The 19,710-nt window shown below is 40.7% G+C and overlaps 1 protein-coding gene across 2 annotated transcripts in view; it reads right to left on the reverse strand.

Annotated features, from left to right (window-relative positions):
* NELL1 (neural EGFL like 1) overlaps window positions 1–19,710 on the reverse strand; it is a 1,045,701-nt gene that overhangs the window by 416,746 nt on the left and 609,245 nt on the right. For both annotated transcript variants that reach the window (XM_058305642.2, XM_058305643.2), the window contains exon 14: window positions 12,396–12,518. In XM_058305642.2, the coding sequence (XP_058161625.1) occupies window positions 12,396–12,518 (123 nt within the window). The remainder of the gene's footprint in view (window positions 1–12,395; window positions 12,519–19,710) is intronic.

Here is a 19,710-nt window from a genome sequence, read left to right on the forward strand (position 1 = left end):
GGAATGTGGAGAAGCATGGGAAAAATACAACTAGAGTGACTTATGGACTGTGGTTAACAGCAATACTACAGTATTCATGCTTCTATGCCAAAGATATACTGTGTTGATAATGGGGGAGGATTGAAAAAAGTGCCAATGTCTGCTGTGGACCATGGTTGGTGATAGTCTCGTGATATTATCTCATAATCAGTAATAAATAGTCCACCATAAGTGTGGTGTAATGACGAAGAAGTGTTGTATAGGAATCTACACATGTGCATTATTGTTTGTAAGTTTACAAATCCTGTAATAAAAATACAATTTAAAAAATAATAATAGGGTGGGTTGGGAAAATACACGAAATGTAAGACATTGACTATAGGTAGTTGTAAGATTTTGATGATATTCTCTCATAATTTGTGACAAATGTCTCACAACAATGCAAGGTGTTGGTGGTGGGTTGATTTATGAGACCCCTGTATTGATGTTATGCATGTTTGTTTTGTGAGTTCACAACTTTTACTATACACTTATTGCTTATATATGTTCATGTGTGAATAATATAATAATAATAGAGTGGGGTTAGGGGAAAAATAAACCAAATGTAAGATACTTTGGTTAGTATTAATATTTTGAGGATGCTCCTTCATCACGTGTTAACATAATGTTGCATTTCACAACAATGCAAGTTGTTGATGGTGGGGTGAGGTATGATGTTATATGTATTTGTTTTATAAGTTCACAAGTTTTACTATACACTTACTGTTTATGTATGTTTATATCTGAGTGATATACTTTAATAAACTTCTTAAAAACTGATTATAGGAAAAAACAAAACAAAATACAAATTAAAAATTAAAAAAAAAAATTAGTTTGAGTTTCCTAGTTATCCTTGCCCAACTCCCTCTGCAAATGTTTCAATTACAGGTGGTAAAGTCCACTATGAAATATATGCCATAAAAGTAAGACACAAATTTAGGTACTTTAGGCAGAAAGCTGAGATTCAGGACAACTCATGAACTGATTTCTCCTCCTCCTCCCCTTCCTCCTGCTCTTCCTCCTTCTCCTTCAGCCAGCCATCTTCTTCTGAAGAATTCATCAAAGACTTCACCAGAGTTCCTACCTTGACACCTGCCCTAAAGAATGGGACTTGATAACCCCCACAATCATGTGAGCCACTTCCTAAAATAAATCTTATAGTATAATATATATCCTGTCATAGACAGATAGATATAGAGATGATATATATAGATAGATATAGACATAGACAGACATAGACATAGACATAGATATAGATATATAGATGTATAGATGATACCGGCACAGTTATATCATGTTGGTTTGGAGGAAACAAAAGGCTGAGTGAGTGTCGTGCAGTGTCGACACAGGGTGGAAACATGGGAAACACATAAAGAAGGACCCCATTAGGTTGTATGCTGGAAAAGTTCCCCCGAGCATTCCATGAATGTACACAGCATAAAGTTCTAGCCAGGAAAGCTTAGGATGCTTTGTGAAAAGAATTGCCAACTTTTGGTGTGGGCTGGCCCCAGGAGAGCACCTCTGACCCCCAGATCATCCATAAAGTCCATGATGTAGTAACCAGAAAACCAGGGCAGGACACTGTGAGTCAAAGTTCCCTCTAATTAAGGAAATATGTGACTAAAGAAGCCAGGATTTGTCTGATACAAAAGCCCAGAGGTGCTGTCCAGGAACCAGGCCAAACAAGTGCCATGAATAGGGTCCAGAGGAAATGAGCTCCAAATCTAGTGGCGACTCACCCAATCTAGAAGGACCAGACGAAAATAACCTCCCACCGCGTTATGCAATTTCTCCTACCCAGCCAGTGCTGAGGAGTAGGGATGAGCCAATTTTCCTGAGCAGTGCTCCCACGCAGCTGTCTCTGCCACCATCCTCCCTAAGCAGTGCTCCCCCACAGCCATCTCCGCCATGATTCTCCCTGGGCAGTGCATCTTCGCCACCCCCGCAGTTGTCTCTGCCACCATCCTCCCTGGGTAGCATGCCCCTGCAGCCATTACCGCTGACACTGCCACACCCACTTCCTCCAAACAGTGCAGCCTCTTCACCTCCACAACCACAATCTCCACCAGCCTTGGCCCCTGGCAGCACAGTGTTGACCATCAGTCAGGAAGGAGTCCCTGAAAGATGACAACTCAGACCACGGGGAACCCTAGGGACATGGGGAGCAAGGAAAAGGGCCACCCTAATAGCAACTCTCCCTGAAGCCCAAGCTTCAATTTATTATCATGCAGATGGTCAGATTTAAGGAGGAAGCTGAACATTCATGTACCAACCCTTCACTACAACTGGCCTCCTTTTTTTTTTTTTAAAGATTTATTTATTTAATTCCCCCCCCCCCCCCCTTTGTCTGTTCTCTGTGTCTATTTGCTGCGTCTTGTTTCTTTGTTCGCTTCTGTTGTCATCAGCAGCATGGGAAGTGTGGGCTGCGCCATTCCTGGGCAGGCTGCACTTTCTTTCGCGCTGGGCGGCTCCCCTTACGGGGCGCACTCCTTGCACGTGGGGCTCCCCTACGCGGGGGACACCCCTGCGTGGCACGGCATTCCTTGCGCACATCAGCACTGCACGTGGGCCACCTCCACACGGGTCATGGGGGCCCGGGGTTTGAACCGCGGACCTCCCATGTGGTAGATGGATGCCCTAACCACTGGGCCAAGTCCATTTCCCTAACCGGCCTCCTTAACTGGAAAAGTTATACCCCATCATACTCAGAGAAGTCTCAGGCCATGATAGACCTCTTCCAGTCCATCATACAGACCCATGAACCCATGTGGACTGACTGTAAAAAACTCCTGATGACATTACTCAACTTTGAAGAGAGAAGGTAAGTAGCACAAGGGGCTCTAACCTGGCTCAGAGAACCCACCCGAGGGAACCCTGGACAGTGACCAATATGCCCACATACATTTCCCAGACAAGGACCCCCAATTGGATCCCAACGACATGACTGGGCTCAACAAGCTAGAAATGTTCCATAGGGCCTTAGTTGAAGGTTCAGAGCTGGGAGCTGAAAAGCAGTAAACATGGCAAAGACCACCCAAGTCCTACCGACTCTCAATGACAGTCCAGCTCAATTCTATGAGAGACTGTGAGGCATTTTGTGTATACAAATGCTCCTGAAAGTCAAACAATGGTCAATGCAGCATTCATTGCCCAATCATAGGCTGACATCCAAAAAAAAACTACAGAAGTTAAATGGATTCGCTGGTATGAACATTTCCCAGCTCATATGGGTAGCTACTAAGGTTTATGTCAACCATGATGTAGAAACCAGGAGAGAGGAAAATGGGAAAGTGAAAAAAAAGCAGACCTTCTCACAGCAGCAATACTTGAAAGAAGCAATCCTGTGTCAAGGAAAGTAAACTGGGAAGCCCCTGCCCCAAGGAGGGGACCCCTGCCCCAAGGAGGGGGCCCCTGCCCCAAGGAAGGGGCCACCCCTAGGGTGAAATCAGTGCAGTACTGCAAGAAGGGAGAACACTGGAAACAAGAGTGTCCCAACAAGCCACTTGACCCCATTGCCCCCACAAAAAAGTGGCCATAGCATTAGCCAGGAGAGCAAGCGGGGTGTTGCAAACTAAACCTTGGGTTCACAAAAATTCAGTAGGAAAACCTGCAAATCAGCTCATTGGACTTGCATGAATAGAGTGCTCTGATGAAGATTATTAGGACAGACTGGGCTCCTATTCACTCGGCTATGTGGAGCCTACGGTTGGAGTCCAAACTGGGGGCCGCACCATATATATGATGGTCAACACGGGGTTCAACTCTCTGTAATGACCAGGCCAGTCAGGCCATTATCAAAAAAACAAGTCACTATTGTAGGGGCAACTGGTTAAAGCACCCAGTGGCCCTTCCTCTAAGCCAGGACCTGTAACATTGGGGGTAAAGAAGCCTCTCACAAGTTCCCATATCTCCGAGAATGCCCAGTCCCCCTCCTGGGTTGGGACCTGCTATTTAAACTACAGACTCAAATTACCTTTGACACCATGGGGCAATCCACGTTAACACTGGGACAACTAAACTCTCCGAAAATATCACAAACCCTCTCTCTGCAAGAAGAATGGAGACTGTTCTGCTTCAGCAAAGTTGGCCAATCTATGACCATACAGCTCCCCTTCAAAGATGTATCTGAAGTATGGGCAGAGGGCAACCCAACAGGGATGGCACATGACGTTCCTCCAATTATTGTTGAAATAAAGCCCACAAACAGCCCAGTGAGCATAAAGCAATATCCAATTCCACATGAAGTGCAAGAAAAAGTCCAGCTACATATTCAGAGATTGCTGAATGAAGGCATACCAAAGCTGTGCCAGTCCAAATGGATACCCCACTCATCCCAGTTAAAAAGGCTGATGGGGATTACCTCCCAGTCCAGGACTTGGGAGCAGTCAGCTCAGCAGTAGTAACCCTACAACCAGCAGTCTCCAACCCTTATACTCTCCTCAGCTTGATACTTTTCATGCCTGGATCTTAAAGATGCCTTCTTCTGCATTCGGATAGTACCTTGAATTCAACTGATCTTCACCTTTACATGGGACAATCCGAGCTCTGGAGAAAAGCAACAGCTAACCTGGACACGGCTCCCCCAAGGATTCAAAAATGCACCCACCATTTTTGGACAAGCCCTGGCCAGTGATGTCAAATCCTTTAAACCAGAAAACCATAATTGTTTTCTCCTCCAATATGTAGATGACCTCATTCATGGAAGTCCTACCTACCAAGACTGTGCTAGCAGAACCCATGCCCTCTTAAACATCTGCAACAAAAGGGTTATCAGGTGTCCAAAAGGAAAGCCCAAATCTGCCTATCTCAGGTCAAATATCTAGGTTATAAAATAGTACAGGGGCTTCATGAAAGAAAAGAAGTGATTTGTAGCTTCCCTGAACCCAGCACTCACCGAAAGTTGCAAGAATCCCTTGGAGCAGCTGGATTCTGTTGCATTTGGATCCCCAATTTTGGGGTCCTCACATGCCCTTTATATGAAGCTACAAAGGGGGGAGATTGTAATCCCCTACTCTGGAAAGCCCACAGAATAACGCATTCACCACTCTCAAGCAAACTCTGATGGAAGCACCGAGCCTTGGGCTTCCAGATCTCAGTAAATAGTTCTACTTATACGTCCATAATCACCAAGGCATTGCAGTAGGAGTACTCACTCAGTACCTGGGTTCCTGGCAAAGACCTGTAGCCTATCTATCCAAACAACTGGACACTGTAGTCCAGGGATGGCCCTCATGCCTGCAAGCTGTAGCCACTGTAGCAATGCTAACACTAGAAGCCATAAAATTAACTCTTGGGCAGCATATAATTGTTCAGGTTCCACATGCAGTAATCACAATCCTAGAAGCCGAAGAAACACACTGGCTTACTAACAGCCACCTGGTTAAATATCAAACCCTATTATGTGAAAATCCATCTGTCCAACTGGAACTTATAAAAACCATGAGTCCTGCTACCCTGCTACCTGTTGACCCGGGGGTTCCAAACCATAACTGCCTGGAAACATTGCAAGACGTGTATTCCAGCCAGCCGGACCTCCAAGACCAGCCACTAACAAATCCTGACAAGGAGTTCTTCATGGATGGTAGTGGCTTTGTTCAGGGCAGTGACTGGCAAGCAGGATACACAGCAATAACCTCCAAAACCACAGTGGAAGCCCAGCACCTCCTGGATAGCACATCAGCACAAAAAGCCAAATTCATTGCCCTCAACCAAGGATACAACTTGCACCTGGGACCAAGGTTAACATTTACACAGACTCCAAATATGCTTTCCTTACCCTGCATGCGCATGGAGCCTTATACAAACAAAAAGGACTCATTAACTTGGGAGGAAAGAGCATTAAATATGGCATACAGATTCTGGAACTATTGGAAGCAGTGTGGGAGTCCACCAAAGTGGCCATGATGTACTGCAAGGGACACCAGACAAACCACAGCCCTGTAGCTCAAGGAAATTGGAGGGCAGACGCTGAAGCAAAAAGAGCCAAATGGAAGAGATCCCTATCTGAAAACCTGGCTGCTACCCTCATTCCTCAATGTCTTAACTATCCGAAATACCAGTATATGCCACCTGCTCTCATCCTGCAGCCTCTGAATCACTGGGAACTGCAATATATTCAAGCCAAGATGGAGAGGATACTTTCCAAGAATGGACACAAGGAACAAAGAGGTGGTGGACACTGCCCGATCACAGAATAGTTGTGCCTCAAATATTAGCTGCAACCATAGTTCAGAACTACCATGAAAACACACACTTGGGAAAAACCCATCCTAAAGAAGTGTTAGAAAGATTCTTCTACATTCCAAGTCTAGCTGCTATCACCCATGCAGTACGCAAGCAGTGCATGACGTGTGCAAAAATAACCCTCATCAGGGGCCCACAGGAGCCCCAGGATTCCAAAGAATTGGCAATATGCCTCTCAAAGATCTAGTAGTTGATTTCACCAAAATGCCATGATCTGGAAACTACAAATACCTCCTAATACTCATTTGCACCTTTTCTGGTTGGATGGAAGCCCTCCCCATTCAGACCGAAAAGACTGAAGAAGTGGCCAAAGTTCTACTCAAGGAAATTGTTCCTTGATAGGAGCTGCCCCTCTCAATTGACTCTGACAACAGACCTGCCTTCATCTCTGAAATTACTCAAAAGATTGCCAAAGCACTATGTGTCCAATGGAAACCACACACCGCTTACCGTCCTCAAAGCTCAGGAAAAGTAGAGCAAATGAACCATACAATAAAAAGGTATATTGTCAAGATTTGTCAAGAAACTGGGCTAAGATGGGTACAAGTACTCCCGAGTGCCCTTCTCCAAGTCCAGGCCAGCCCAAGCCAAATGCTAACCCTAAGCCCTTATAAAATCCTCTTTGGGAGCCCCCCTGTCCCACTTCATCCAAAATATAGAAGGGGATCTCAGAGAAAGAGGAAACTTGTCAATAGCTCAGCAAATGATCAGCTTAAGAAAAACCCTACAAAACCTGCATCACTGGGTCCAAGAAAGGGCCCCATTAGTTAAGCAGCTCCATATACCCATACCAACCAGGAGATGCAGTCTGAGTCATAAACTGGAAATCAGCTCCACTAACCCCTTGATGGTGAGGACCCTATCTTGTCATTTTATCCACCCCTAGTGCAGTTAAAGTAGCTGAAATCACCCCGTGGATACTCCATAGCCGGGTCAAGTGAGCTGCCCCAGAATTCTGGACCTGTATTTCAGATACCCACAACTCCTCAACTAAATTCATCTTGCATAAGAACAAAACACCAAGCCCTGCTCCATTCACACCCTGGAAGCTCACTGGTCCACACATGGCCAAAGATTGAGGACAGAACTTCGAGCTCTTCTCCAATCACACCCCAGAAGCTGATTGGTCTACGCATAGTCAAAGAGTAGGAATCTGATTTAAAACTCAGTTACAATGCCCCTTTGGTTATTTTCCCTACTCCTAGCCCTGACTCTCCCATGTTCGCAGGAGTTTACCACAGAGTATGAACCATGTATCCAAGAAGTAGGAATGGGAGTCCATGTCAATACCACATTAATATATCATAACCATTACACCTGCAAGGGAATATAACCACCTGCCAGTTTCAGGGAATCTCATATCATGTCTGCAACGTATCCAGCCAAATAACCTGCTATGACCCCAAGCCCTCAGCAGTCTCCCATAAGTGGGAAATATGAGCATTTAATCAAGATGGGGAGCTATTTAACTCCACCCCAGTCACTAGCCGGAACCAACGATTGTTCCTCCTATTTAACATGTCAGGTTACAGACTCCAGGATACAATGGAACACTGACTGTGGAGGTCTCAGCTGGGAGCAGGAATATATTCATAACAATAAGTATTTGTGCACTCCAGAAATGAAAAGTGCAGCCCAAGGAGGGGACTTCTGGTGCAAATACATAGGTGCATACTAATGCCCCTACTGGTCCTGTGTCACCTGGGCCACCTTGAACAGACACAACTAAACAAACAGCTGTCCTCAACAAAGGAATGGCCCCAACTAACTGTCCACATGTTGAATGTAACCCCTTAAACCTCACTATCCTTAACCCTGAATCCTGGCAGACTCAGGGAATCCAAATGGGCCTCCACATTGACATTAAAGGAATAGATCCAAGAGTCTACATCTAGGTTGGGTATCGGGAATACCCACTCACAAGTAAAGCCCACTCTGTGTTCTACTCCTATGAAGAAATGGAAAAACCCTTCTCCATTCTGCAAGTAGCAAAAAAACCTCTTTATAAACCTAGCTGAAGTAGTAGGGGCAGCCTGAAAAGTCTCCTTGTGCTATGTATATGGAGGTACTAATATGGGAGACCAATGGCCCTGGGAAACTAAAGAATACATTTATAGCCAACAGTATAATGAAACTGGCCTCCCGGCTATCCCCAAGATAGTATGTGGCCCTTGCAAATTTCTGTCATAGGAAAATATTGTGCTTCAAGGGCCTTCCTAAATTCCTCTATATCTATTGGAAACCTAATATGTATGGGGAGAAAATTCCAAAATTACACCACCAATACAATAGAGCCCTGGGGAACATAGAATGAATCTGACCTCATTCTCATAAACTGTACTTTCCCCAAATTAATTACAGTGTGGAACTTCACTGCAAAGGGTCCTTTTACTGCCCCAAATGATCTGTACTGGATTTGTGGAAAAGTCACATTCTGAGAACTTACTCGAAAATGGCATGGTACCTGTATGCTTGGTAAAATAAAACCTTCCTTCTTCCTCATTCCCTTAGCAGAAGGGAAATTGCTGAACCAACTGGTATATCAAAACTTAAGAGAAAAAAGGGCTGTTGTTACCTAGGGGGGTGAAGAATGGCCTCCTGAGTATATAATCCAGTACTATGGGACAGCAATTTGGGTAGAGGATAGTATGTGGGGTTATCAAACCCCTATCTATAGGCTAAACTGAATCATCCACTTACAAGCCATGGCAGAAATAATAACTAATGAAATCACCCATGCTCTAAACTTACTAGCCCAACAGCAAACTAAATTCAGAAACGCTATCTATCAAACCATCTCGCCCTAGACTATCTCCTGGCAGCTGCAGGGGGAGTTTGCAGAAAATTCAATATCTCTAATTGCTGACTTGAACTAGACAGCACCAAAAAAGTTATCAATGAAATTACAAACAAAATGGTAAAAATTGCTCATGCTCCAGTGCAGACCTGGAATGGTTGGAATTTAAGTAATCCCTTTGGAAACTAGCAGTCAATAGCAGACAATTTCAAGCTTCTGGTGGGAATAATTGCCTTCCTCATAGGAGGGTGCACCATTCTTCCTTGCCTCCTCCCTTTCATCATAAGCAGAATAGGCACCCTAATAAATGGTATAATAAACACAGACAGCTGCCCGTCTCATGGCTCTATATACATACCAGTCAGTCCAGAGAGACTCAGACAATAGTGATGCCGAAGCTTAACAACCTTAAGCAGGCATCAAAAGGAGGAAGTAATATGGCCTGTTCATGGATTCAAACCTATTCTATATCCAAGTATGCCTCGTTCCCAAAAAGCAAATTAAGTGATATAGGCTCTATAGGCTTTGGATATTCAGGGAGAATGCAGACTAAATGTGTTAATTCAAGCTTACCTGGAATGTGGGGGATATGTGTTAATTCAAGACCTATCTGATACTCAGACAAACACTTAAAACTCTAAGAAAATAATAAAGAAAGTTCTTTTGCATAAAAGCACTGTTTGACCCCCCACTCTTACATTCTCTGTATAAAAGGGACCCAAAAATCCTATTCAGAGCTCAGTTTTTATTAGGACAGAATTCTGCAGAGCCTGGCCGGCTGTTAAGAAATCTTTCTTCTCAGATTTTCACATCCTGGCCTTCAATACCGCACTCATCCGACTTCTCTCTGCTGCAACAACATCAGGCCTAAACGCCAATTCTCCAAACACTTTGTGAAGTTCTCCTGCACCACATTGCCTCCCCATACAACATACATTAGATATAGGGTTCTCCCTTTCTTATTGCCGTCAACACAGTTGACCATGAAAACCACTTTAAAACCATCTTTTTCTCTAATTCATAACTTTCAAGGGAAAAATGATTTCCCATCCAAGTCTGTGGACATTTGGACTGTTATTTGAACTCATATTTTCACAGTTGTATTTTCTAATTTCACGAAGATGAAGCTACCACTTATCACAACAGCATAAGAGAACTTCGCAAACACAAACTCACTGAATGAGGGTAATTAATATTATTTTGTGAGATACCAAAATTCTGGGAAAAAATGCATTAAAATCAAATCCCTATATAGCGCCTATGATTTAGAGCATTAGCAGGAAGGTACAGCGGTGAGTTTGATATCTGTGGAAACACATTAATGTTTTTGGTTTTTTGGTTTGCTTTGGAAATGTCCTTGGCATTCTTCTAAAAGCTGAGCACTCATTTTATTTGCCCCATGAAACTTAAAAACACACGAATATTATATGCACAAATTCTCACTGCAAGAGATGCAAACAATATAGAATCCAGGGCAATAAGTGAATGCTCTTTTTCATATCCACCTACAATGGGTAATAACATGAACAGTCAGTTTGCATGTCTGCATTTGCATAAATATGTGCACAGATATTTGTAAACAGTAAATTAGATATGTGAAGGTGCTATATGTATTATCTGGCAACTTGATTTTATTCTTTCTTTTGTTCTTAAAAATACCAGTTGAGATCTGTTGTGTATGTGTGTATATGTGTGTGTACACGTGTGTGTACATACATACACTTAAGGTTTCAATCCATGAAATGAATATGCCAAAATAAATTTACTGATGGATATTTTTGTTGTTTCTGGTTTTCAGTTTATACAAACAATACTATAAAAAATGTCCTTTTATGTGCACTTTTCCCCTGCTCTGAGTTTATAATTTTTCAAGAATACATTTGAAGAAAATTGATGGAGTCAAGAGAATACCTACCTTAAGTGTTCTCAGATTCTTGTCAAATTGACATTCACAAAAGTTTAACCAATTTATATTCTCAGTCATGTAAGACTACTTGTTTAATCACCCTCACCAAAACAGTATATAATCAACACTTAAAAATTCTCCTGAATCTAATACATGACAATGGTGATTTTGCTGTTGTAAATTATTTCTCTGCTGTCACCATCATGTCAAAACATATCTGTAGAGGAGTACAATAATCATGCTGTGAATCCTTGGACAAGTTACTTAACCTCTTTGTGCCTCAGCTTTGTCACCTGTAAAATAGGAATGATAACAAAACCTACCACATGGGGTCATTGTGACTGAATGAACCGATAGATGCAAAGAGCTAGAACAATGTCCAGCACACACTATGCACAGTACCATATACAATGTTAAAAATTACTATTATTGTTTCCATTGTTGTTGGTAGTATAAGCATGTCCTCTGGGATTTCCTGCATATTTGGTACACTTTGCCTCTTTTTCAGCATTATTGTGTCCCTTTTCTGTTGATTCAATCAGTGAGCATATATTTAATGAATGCCTACTATGTTCTGGAAATACAGAGAAGTGGGGACAAAATTAAGAGGTCACTGTCAGGGAACTCACATCCTAGCAGGGAGGCGTATTATAAAAAGACAAACATAAATGTATAATGCTTTGTTAGGATGTGTTTGTGAAACTGGATGGGGCAAGAGAGTGTTATTTTAGATAGTGTGATCAATGAAAATCTCTATGATGAGGGGACATTTAGTAAAAAGGAAATGAACATCAGGGCTGAGGAATCAGCAAGCACAAAGGCTTTGAGACTGGAACGTATTCGGCACGTTCAAGGAAACAGCACAGAACCAGCACAGTGGTGCAGAGAGTAAGGGGGAGTGCAGAGAGAGATGCCGGCTGAGAGAAGCCAGATTCTGAATGTCCTCCTAAGCAAAAAGGAGGAATTTGAATTTTATTACAAATGCCTAGGAAAGCCAGAGCACAGGCTTCTCAATTGCTAAAACCCTCCCCAACATGGAGGGGACTGAAACTTTATGCATACCCAAGCAGATACCTCAAGTGTGCCATGAACAAATGCCACTTGCCCACTAAGCAAAGCTCACAGGGAATAAAAGTCCACATCAGCAATTGGGGCAACCCAGGCCAAGAGGCAAAGCTGAAGAGTAGTGGAACTATTCCCCTGCCTCCTGCCCCACCCGACCCTCGCATCTCTTTTTTTTAAACCTCAAAGCTAGACTCAAAGCATTTTTCTTTTCTGATATACAGGACCCTTGCCAGGTGATAGAGTAGACACAGAAACCCTTGCCAAACGCAGCCACTGGAACAGTGAAGAAGGTCTGCCTCCTGAGCACAAAGGGCTGAGGCTGAGCTGCCTGCAGCTCACAGCTCACCCCCAAGGCAGCAAGCTTACCTCTGCAGATGGTCCCGTTCCCCACGTAGCCTGGTTTGCAGGTGCAGCTGTGTCCCTGGACAGTGTTGGTGCAGATAGCATTCTTGTCACAGTTGTGCTGCTCACTGCCACATTCATCGTGCTCTGTTGGCAGGGCAAGAGAGAAAGAGAAGTGTCTTTTTTTAAGTTGGAATGTTGGTGTTATAACTGTTAAGCTGGAATTCACCAAGTAAGAGTGATAGTGACTACCATGTTTGGGGCAGGGGCTCTGTGCGTAGCATTTTCTACAGAAAACAATGTAGTTGAATTCTTAATCACTCTGCAGGTTAAAAAAAACAAAACTGAGTCTCAGAGAAGTCAGGAGACTTATTTTAAGTCACACAATTGCTAAGTGCTGTCCTAAGGTCATTGCTCTTCCACCTTCTCAAAGGATTTCCACAGAGGCTCCAAGGAAGTGATTCTCAATCCAGGACCATTTTGCATACCCTTCCCCATCATCTCAGGGGACTTTTCACAATGTTTGAAGATATTTTGGGTTGCCATGACTTAAGAGAGGGAGATGCTACTGGAATCTAGTGGATAGAGGATAGCGAAGTTAGTATACACTCTGCAATGTACAGGACTGTGCCCCACAGCAAAGAATTAACCAGCCCAAAATGTCAACAGTGCTGAAGTTGGGTAACCACACTCTAAGACTAAAATAAGAAAAAAAATGAAAAGGAGCAAACCCATAAAAGCAATAATTCCTACTTCTTTGGGCCAAAAAGCGTAAAACTAAAGAGGAAGGCCCACCTAATGTAGCCTTGGCAAGGGAGTATTTATCAAATCTTATTTCCAAAGAAGTAGCACTGGTCACAGGAAATGGTGGTGAACAAAGTATTATGCTGTGAATAGGAAAGGGATTTGCTCTTAGGACTCTGTTTAAGGACCATCAACAAATTAATTTCTCATGCGGTTCATTTTTGTAGGGTTTAGAATTCAGTCTCTTGGTTAATGTCTGATATGACTTTTATTGTAATATATGTTTAATAGCCATGGAACACTTAATCCACAAGATGGGAGGTAGTGGTGGTGGAATGCATCTAACTGCAAAATGGACTAAAAGATTCAAAATTAGAAAACACCATTTCAAAGAGTACTAGGTTTTCCTCTCATAATCAGGAAGTTTAAAGAATCATCCAAATGACTACTCTAAAAACAAACAAATATGGGAAAGTTTATATTTTTTATTCCCTTAACTTCTGCTAGTATAATTACTTAGATATTATTTTTAAAAATTATTTTTATATCAATTTAACAAGTTATTTATTTAACACAAGACAATAACTACAAAAACAATCTGCTTTGGTCTGTGGTTACACTCCCTCCATATTTTTCTTCCCCCTCAATTTTGAAGGATTTGGGAAGCTGTCTGCCCTGACTGCTTCAGGCTAAGAGAGGACTTTGTATTATGGGGCAGAGGAAAGGAATTCTTTTGCTTGCAATGGAAGATACTCCTTGTTTTGGGGATGGGATGTGCCCATTGTCATCTTTTTGCTGTCTGTCCTAGGCAAGCCTGAAGAACCAGAGAGGAGTTTGCTGCAGTTCTGCTGGGTTTCATGGTACAGCCAGTTTATGAATAATCTGAAGAATTAAGTGTCTGAGAGACATATTTAACAGGCACACTGAACATTATAGATTTAAATAAAAGGAGTAGAAGAATCATGATTAGAGGGCTTATAAGTGAGTATAACCATGTTATATTGGGAAAATAGATTATCATATATTCCCAGATAGGGCCTGCTGAGAAGGTGTTGATTACATGAGGTTGTGTGGCTTGCCTCTGGTGCCTGGATGTCCCTCAAGCTCTCAGGAGCACTTTTGTTTGAGGCTTTGTTTACTGTAACAGTTTGTGAAATTTGCCTGAGACATGCATACGTGCAACCCTGAATGACCCCCCAACTCACTGAAATCTCTTAGCCATAAAAACTCTGCTCTATTTAATTTTTCCCCTTTTGGTCAAGGTCTTTTCCTAATACATCACTGGCTAATGCTTGGTAATAATCCCTCAGTGACAGGAAGGTTCATTCCCCGAATCATGCCCTACTTCCAGGGGAAGGTAGTGAGTTTATTTATAGTTTTGCCTAGAGAGAAGCCACATTTGAGTAACAAGTAACTTTTCAGGAGTTAACTCTTAGGCATCAATTATAATCAGGCTTAGTTTCATTATAACAGGAATAAAGTTTATAAGTGGCAAGCATTAAGATCAAGGGTTTGTCATATTAGACTGTTTTCTTTTATTAGGCAACCTTATATTTTACTTAGAAATTTTAAGAAGAAAAATCAACTAGGGTTATTTAAATCATAAAAGGTTATAAAACAAGAGTTGAAATCTCAGCTAAAAAAAACAGGAAATAATACTAATTGCAACAAAAACGAAAACTTCAATATAGTTTGTTAAGTGAACTGTTAAATCAATGTATACCAATCATTAAAATATCACCCATATTCATTAATTTTTATTTGAATTTCCCTAACAGGGTCCAAATAATGAGAAAGGTTGAATCTTAAAAAGTAGAGCTATTTTGATCATCCCTCATACAGTTATGTTAAAGGTGAAGCACGTTCATGCATCTGACTCTTGATTTAACACCTTGGATTTTCCAAAGAAAATTTTCCTTTAGGCTTGAAGTCCAAAACAAACTGTTAGTGAAAAATGTCCACAAGTAAGCAAGCAGTGAGAAGGGAAGGGAAGATTTACAAGAACACACGTTTAGTCTGTGCTGAAGTCATCTCCAACACACTCCAGAAATAGTATAACCCTGTGGCTATCTAATCAAAGTTACAGCCTTCTAAGCATCTAGTGTGCACAAGTGCAATAGCAGATGATGTTAGAGACACAGAGAAGTCTAAGAGTATAGACTTGGACTCCAGGTGTGTTCCATCTCTTTATTTAAATTCATTTAATAAACAATTATTAGGACCTGTGCTGGGAATACATAGATGAGTATATAGGGTCTTTTCTTGAATGAACAATTAATAGGGGTCACCAGATGACAATATGTAATTAACTGGAACAAAGGGGAGAAATGATAATTATTATAAGAAGGTCACCTTCTATTTTGTCATACAAGCAGGACATATTGCTTGTATGACATATGTTTTAGAGGGAAAGGGGGTCCCACTAATAATTATGCTGGGATAAAAGGTATAACTCAAAATGACCTAGGCAAATGGTCATGGGTAGCCATTTTAGATAAGAGGAAAAAAGATAAAATGGAGGGAAGAAATTCCTTCTAAATGGGAAGAAAAGATAAAAATGAAACTAAGAACTATCGTTATGCTGGCTAATATTTACTGAGTACTCATCAAGCATTGATAATAATTCCTAATGCTTTCTCCTTCCTTTTCCCTTCCCTCCACAGAATGTCTCAGAAGGACTCTAACAAATCTGTCTCTGTAATATTGATGCAAGCATCAACAGCCATTATCAATTGATGAATTGGTTTTCATAGTGAATTAATAAGAACCCAAACAAGTTACAAAAAGTGTCACTTCAGCTGTGGCAGCAAATATCCCATGTTTTGAGTCTAGCTGGCTTATGCTTTACCTTTTTCAAAGTAGCGTCTTATGCATCCTAAACAATTGTTACAATGACCCCACTGGGATATGCCAACCAGGTCTTATCAGCCACATTTTACAGACAAAGAAACAAGTATTTGGACCACTTAAGAGACTTTTCCAAAAAGTACATAGATAATAAGTTTTATGTATGGAACTCAAACTCTCATCTCTTCTTTCCTTCTCCTAGGTTCAAAAGGAATTTCTGACATGTACTACACTAACAGTGTAGTTAATTTTTTTAAACTTTTTATTTTGAACCAATTATAGACTCAAAGAAAGTGTCAAAAATAGTACAGTCACATGTACTTCCAAATAGTGACATCCTATATAGATGTAGTGCAATAACAAAACCCGAAAACCAATATTGGTACATTACTGTGAACTAGTCTACAGACTTTATTTAGTTTTCACTATTTTTAAACTGCATTCATTTGTGTATGTGTATCTAGTTCTAAGCAATCTTATTCCATGTATAGATCTGTGTAACCACCATTACAACCAAGATATGGAACTGTTTCATCACCACAGTGGAACTCCCTCATGCTATCTCTTTGTTTTTGCATCTACCGGCCACTCTCCTATACTCTCCCAGCTCCATCCCTGCCTCCTGACAACCATTAAAAATATTCTCTATCTCTACAGTTTTATAATTTTTAGAATGTTATATAAATGGAATTAATTTTTTTGAGATTGACATTTTCAAAAGCATAATGCCTTTGAGTTCTACCCAGGATGTCGCATATATCAAAAATCCATTTTGTTTCATTGGTGAGGAGTATTCTATTGCATGGGTGTCCCAGAGTTGGTTCAACCATTCACCCATTGAAGGACATCTGGATTGTTTCCAGTATTTTGCCATTAAGAAGAAAGCTGCTAAGGACATCTGTACACAGGCTTTTGCATTAACATGTTTTTACTTCTGATAAATGTCCAACAGTGTGATCACAGGATCCTATGGTAAGTATTAATATGTGTATAGTTTTTTAAGAAACTATAAAACTATTTTCTAAAATGACTAAACTACTTAACATTACCACCAGCAATGTACAAGTAATCCAGTTTCACTGCATCTTCACCAGCATTTGGTGTAGTCACTATTTTTTATTTTAGTCATTCTGATGGATGTGTAATGATACTGCGTTATGGTTTTAAGTTGGATTTAAGAATTAATGATATTGAACATCTTTTGAGGTGCTCATCTGTCATCTCTAATTCCTCTGTTAAAATATCTATTTATGCTTTTTGCCTGTTTTATAATTGGATTGATTTTTATTTATTATTTAATTTTGAGAATTCTTTATATATTTTAAATATTAAGGGCTTTGTCAGATATGTGATTTGCAAATATTTTCTCACAATCTGGAGCTGGTCTTTTCAGTCTCTTATCAGTATTAATGAAAAGTTTTTAATTTTGATGAAGTATAGTTTATAAAATTATTCTTTTACAGATCATACTTTTACTGTCATGTCTAACAACTCTTTATCTAGTCCTATATATGAAAGATTTTCTCCTATTTTTTCTTAGAAGTTTTACAATTTTACATTTTATGTTGAAATTCATAGTTCATTTTGATTAATTTTCATATAATATGTGAGGTTGATACTCATTTTGTTTGCCAATGGATGTCCAGTTGCTCTAGCTCCATTTGTTGAAAAAGTGTTCTTCCTCTATTGAATTGTTTTGTATATTTGTCAAATATCTATTGGGCATATTTGTGCTAGTCTGTTTCTGGGTCTCTATTCTCCACTGACTATGTGTCTCTCTTCCTCTTATTCCTCTATCAATACTACACTGTCATTTTTTTTTTTCATTTAAAAATTTATTGAAGTATATTACTCATGCATGAACATACATAAACAATAAGTGTATAAGTTGTGAACTTACAAAATAAACATACATAACATCATACATGATTCCCATACCTCACCCCACCACTTATACCTTGCATGTTGTAAAACATGTATAAATGTGTAACAAATTATGAAAGAGCATCATCAAAGTATTACTACTAACTACAGTCCATATAAATACTGTTGAGGGAATCCCCTGTCCCTCCCTTTTATCCCACCATGTTATGCTAGTACAGGCTGCCTCCAGATAATGCAGCCCTTGGGTGTGTATGTGTGTTGTGAGCATCAGGGTGTGCACCTGTCAGAGCTTGACTGTGTGAGTCAGCAGGCCAAACTAGGTTAGCAGACGTTGCCTCAGCCTATGTCCATTTATCGCAAGGTGACCAGGAAATTTGCTTCTGTACTCCCGCCTGCTGCCTGCCAGCCTCTCTATATAAGCCTCTGAAAATCGCAGTGGGGGGCCCAGAATTTGGAGATTGATCTCTCCTCTGGGTCCGTGCACATAATAAAACTTTGTTCTTCCATCTCTCCGAGTGTCGCTTGGGTTTCTTGGCTAGACCTAGACCTCTTTTGCAACAATACCACACTGTCTTGATTACTGAAGTTATTAGTAAGCCTTATCATCAGAGAATGAGTCTTCCCACTTTTTTTTTCCAAAATTATTTTAGCTACTTAGTTCCTCAGCCATGCTATGTAAATTTCAGAATAAACTTATCTCAAAAAATCTTGCTGAGACTTTGATAGAAATTATATCTATTTAGGGAGAATTAGCATGTTTACTATATTGAGTATTCTGATCCATGAACAGAGTATGTCTCTCTATTATTTTAGATCTTCTGATTCCTTTCATCAGTATTTTATAATTTCCAGGATACAGAGCCTCCCTGTACATGTTTTGTTAGATTTGTAAATAGGTATTTCATTTTATTTTTCAGCAATTGTATATGATATTGTGTTTTTAATTTCTGTTTCTGCATGTTTGTTGCTAGGATATAGAATATAATTGATTTTTGTACATTCATCCTGTACCCTGTGACCCTGCTGAACTCACTTATTAGCTCTGCAATTTTTTTTTTTTTTTTGTAGATTCTTTGGGATTTTCTACATAGATCATGACATCTGTAAATACGGATAGTTTTATTTCTATCTTTCCAATATATATTTTATTTCCTTTTGTTGCTTTATGGGCTGCCTAGGTTTTCCAGCTTTACATTGAATAAGAATGGTGAAAGCTGACATCATTATCTTGTTCCGTTTTAGGAGGAAAGCATTCAGTCTTTCACCATCAAGTATAATGCGAGCCTCAATTCACACCAGCTCCTTGAGCTCTATAGAGGTGGAGGCTCAGCTTCAGGCTGGGTCCCTATGACAACAGGATTGGGAGAATAAATGGCTAATTAGCTGCCCTTGCACTGCTTCATTCAATCTCTGTGCTGCCAGGTGGGAGTGGAGGCTCAGCTGCTCATGGCACTGCTGACATTATTCCAGCCAGGGAATCAGAATACAGCCTGCTTTTGCCAGACAGGAGGAGGGAAGATTAAATCCTTGATGGACGCTCCTACATTTGCCAGGGTGGGTGAGGATGGAGGGCAGTTTTCCAGTGGTGTATGGCTGGAGTAGGGCAGCTATTGCCAAAAGGTCTTTCTACTCTGGTATAGTTTCCCCTGTAACACACTCATAAAATGCCTAGTGCCTCTCTTTCATAATACTAATCAACATTATAATTTTACGTGTATTGGTGTAGTTGTCTTACTAATACCTGCCTCCTCTACTACAGTACAAATCTTTTGAGAATGGAAATTGTTTCTTTTTTTTTATCCCCAGAAGTCCCTAGCAGAGTTTTCTAAAACTAAGTGAGTGCCTAATACTAATACCTACTTAT

This window comes from Dasypus novemcinctus, chromosome 10 (genome assembly GCF_030445035.2).
Source record: "Dasypus novemcinctus isolate mDasNov1 chromosome 10, mDasNov1.1.hap2, whole genome shotgun sequence".
NCBI lineage: Eukaryota > Metazoa > Chordata > Mammalia > Cingulata > Dasypodidae > Dasypus > Dasypus novemcinctus.